General features: G+C 41.4%; 1 protein-coding gene and 1 long non-coding RNA gene across 3 annotated transcripts in view; one reads left to right on the plus strand and one right to left on the minus strand.

Moving 5' to 3' along the window:
• Positions 1-493: 493 nt before the first annotated feature.
• Positions 494-2,668, minus strand: LOC109516914 (uncharacterized). Of its 2 annotated transcripts, none has more exons than XR_002168450.1 (3): positions 2,561-2,668; positions 1,246-2,054; positions 494-1,165 (listed from the first exon to the last, which is right to left on the minus strand). It is a non-coding gene; the product is annotated as an uncharacterized LOC109516914 (long non-coding RNA). The 2 variants fall into 2 exon arrangements; XR_002168449.1 differs by lacking the exon at positions 2,561-2,668 and adding an exon at positions 2,260-2,378.
• A 156-nt stretch (positions 2,669-2,824) lies between these two features.
• The window catches only part of chmp1a (charged multivesicular body protein 1A), an 18,772-nt gene continuing 17,959 nt past the window's right edge, over positions 2,825-3,637 (plus strand). Inside the window, exon 1 of the mRNA XM_019871733.1 lies at positions 2,825-2,944. Within this exon, the coding sequence (XP_019727292.1) occupies positions 2,938-2,944 (7 nt within the window). The 5' untranslated portion in view covers positions 2,825-2,937. The remainder of the gene's footprint in view (positions 2,945-3,637) is intronic.

Below are 3,637 nucleotides of genomic sequence, written 5' to 3' on the forward strand. Positions count from 1 at the left end.
TATATTACAGTAATATACAGTTCTGTAAAGTTCTGGGGTTTTATATACAAAAAAGCCTTAGAAGTTATCCATAACCATTGGATGGTTGTTTCAACAGCTATGCTGTATTATTTAGGTCAATGCTTCTATTATTAAAAGTAAGATTTTATTGCGTTCAATAAACTTACTCTTGATCCTCTATGTTTTTCTGTCTACACATGAATGTTGACAGTTAATATCCTTGTGTGCAACGGTGAATGGTTTAATAACATTTTACAGATATTTTCTAATGGCTGTGAAGCACGTCGGCCTCACGGTGCAGAGGTGCAGGGTTCGAATCCGGTTCCGGCCTTCCTGTGTGGAGTCTCCGGCTACTCCGCATCCTCCCACATTCTAAAGACATGCGTGGCAGGTTAATGGAACACTCCAAATTGTCCGTGATTGTGAGGGCAGATGGTTGTTCGTCTGTGTGCACTGCGATTGGCTGGCAACCGGTTCAGGGTGTCCCCCGCCTACTGCCCAACGACTGCTGGGATAGGCTGCACAGCATACCTCGTGACCCTTGTGAGGATAAAGCGGATCAGAAAAAGTATGGACATGTTTTCTATCAATATTAACAATAAGACATCCATCCACTTTTGATCCACTTATCCTCACAAAAGTCACGGGGCATGCTGGAGCCATGGCACTGTTGTTTAAAATAAAGGGGTTTCAGAAAGGGCAAGTCTGTGCACTTCCAGCCCACTGCTGAAAAGAGTGCAATCTAGAGGAGTCAAAAAACAACAACTGGTTTATGGAGCAAATTTGAAGCTTCATTTTCTCATCACTATCAGTTCTAAAAATTGCATCAGTACACATGTCAAATAGACTTCAGTACTTCCTCTCTCAATTTAACATACAAGTCACTTGCATCCAAAGGATCTGATGGCGCGTGCCATTCATTTTCCTCCATAAGCAAGCAACACAGTTCAAATACAGTTTCATCACAAGGAAAATTGCCTTTTGCAGTGCACTCTTCCATATATGCAGTGACCTCTTCCGTTCCAACAGGTTTTAATTGATCCTCTGCACTGTGCATCTCAGGGAATGAACACATGACGACTGATCGACCTGAAGCTGTATCACGGTGCAATCTTGGTCTTATTTTGTGTGCGTTCCACGTGTTCACAACTTCATCCAGCTCATCCTGAACAAAAAGCAGCATAGTTAAGTATTATATTTTCACCATTCGTCCAAAAAGAATTTATGTCCAGAAAATTATTCTACTTGCACAAGATTAAGAAAGCAGAACCAGATAAGACTTTTATCCAGAAATCTCCTGAAAAGTGGCCATCATCCTGAAGAGTTTGAAATAAATTAATCCAAAACTGTGCGCTCTGTTTGCTAAGGGTTGACCACCACCCTTCAATACGCTGATTGCCTGTAATTCTTCCATAAAGGAAACTTTTCTCCGCAGGAAAATTGTCTGAGTGGTTTCTACGCACAAACATCTGCGTCTGTTCAACACAAACATTTTCTGTGCCCGTCTGCATGGATCCTCTCTGGACACCCACTGATGCGTGAAACTTGCAACCACCTTAGGGTCACTGTTTGTGGTATAGGCTTCCGCCCATAACACAATCATCAATAAGCCATCAATACAGCCATTGATGCCAATCCCAGAGGGCTTTAATTTGTCATAGCCATCCAGGTGCCAAAGAGCATTTGGCCCCCGACAGTTGTATTGGTCAACCAATTTTATAATTTGTCTTATTGTATCTTGTGACACAACAAATCCTTTTTGAATGGCACGCAGATGAAGCCAGCGATAACCTTGCATCTGTCCACTAGTCAGGATCTCATGCTGGACAAAAGCCAACACGTCTCCCAGGTCTGACTGGTTCTTTCTTTGAAAAAGACCAAGTCTTTTGCATATCCTTTTCAGAGTCCGAATACTTAATAGTTTGAGCATTATGTGCTAAAATTGCAAGTATTTCCTTATTGCTGAATCCAAGTCTAAAGCATAGCTTGATCAAGTCATCCAAATCTGGATTTCCAGACACTGTTTGAGTTGCACCCTCCATCAGTCACTTTATCTACAGGAGAAAAGAGACAACAATTACAATCTGACAAAAAACAACGGTGGACATTTTGAAAACATGACTGTATGACCGTATGCTTGTTGAAAGTAAGTTTTTAATAATGTTCTCACTCATGGTACTGTGTTAGTTCAAACTCAAGTATACAGTACTCATATTCAGTAAGTAGTCTAAAAGTAAATAGAGGTGCATGTGCACATACTTGCTACGACACGACCGCGTGATCAGTGTGTTCAGTTCACGGTAATTAGGCTGCAACGATGCTCCAGCCGGCCACTGTCATCCACACAAAGATGTTCGATGTCGAGAGTGGTGTTGTTTTTAAACAACGTTATGTGGCGTCACAGGGACGTACCCGTTTAAATTGGTTACTTTCTATCTACAGTATTCACGAATGTAAATTGGGTGCATCCATTCATGACATTCGGACTAGCAACGGAGCTACAAGCTCCATGGAGCACGTTAACTCCAAATGAAACAAACACGACTCACTGTTTACTCACCCTCTGCTCCTCCAAAAGTGAAACGATGTCCTCCGACACTCCTCGGCCACGCAAAAAGTCGCTAGGTGACGACATGTCGTCCTTTCTTCCAAGCCACACCACACACTGACGGTCCCCCACAAATCATCGCTCCTCGAACGTCACAAAGTCAGAATTCTGATTTTAAAATCAGAATTCTTAGATTAAAGTCAGAAGTCTGAGATTAAAGTCAGAATTCTTGCCAACCTTTTTTTTTCTTCATTGGCCCTAATCCTCTTCCGTAGATATGTGATACGTCACCAGTTGACCAGGAAGTTCTGTGGAGTTGTCCGTCAAGCGAAACAACTAAAGGCGGTTATTGTTCTTCGCCAAGAAACCAAATAGGCCTGCGTTTTGAAATGGACGGTAGGTTGTTGAACAGTTCGTCGCTTTAAATTTCCCAGCAACTGTTTTTGTGACACACTGGTTTGACTTGTTTTGACTTGTAAGCTTGGACAGACGCTTAGCAAAGATGTTGTGTTTTCATGGTGCAAATGCTGCTTATAGTTATATTTTGGACTGGCTCCCTTGGTTTTCTGTCTATTCTTTTATTTGTATTAATAATCTGCAGGCAAAGTTGTCAAGTAATGAAATAACAATAGGCGCCAGGATAGATAGTGACTGTCTCCGAATGTGCACACTATTCCTAAATCAGTGGTTCCCAAGCTCCCGTTTTTTGTGTCACGAACTAGTTGAGGCAAGTACTTACTGTTCGCGGACCGGCAACCGTTTTTTTTTTTAAATTGCCTTTAAATTGCCAGTTTTAAAGCACTAGTACTGACAACAAATATTGTAACGGAGTTATTAAACATTTTACTTACATACTTTTTTTCATTTCCAGCTGTGTTTTCTACTGTACAACAAATGTAGAATAAAGTAAAATAACACATTGAACGAATAAGAAACGGACCACTCAGGAAGAACAAAAACGTCTTATAGTGTCAACCAGTGGCGGGCCGTGCATTTCAACCTTAGGCCTTCAGTGACGTCACATACATACACAATATAGGCTCGTCAAGCAGCACTTAATTTCAGGAGCATTTAAAACCATCAAGTATG

Source organism: Hippocampus comes, unplaced genomic scaffold (genome assembly GCF_001891065.2).
Source record: "Hippocampus comes isolate QL1 unplaced genomic scaffold, H_comes_QL1_v1.1 scaffold623, whole genome shotgun sequence".
NCBI lineage: Eukaryota > Metazoa > Chordata > Actinopteri > Syngnathiformes > Syngnathidae > Hippocampus > Hippocampus comes.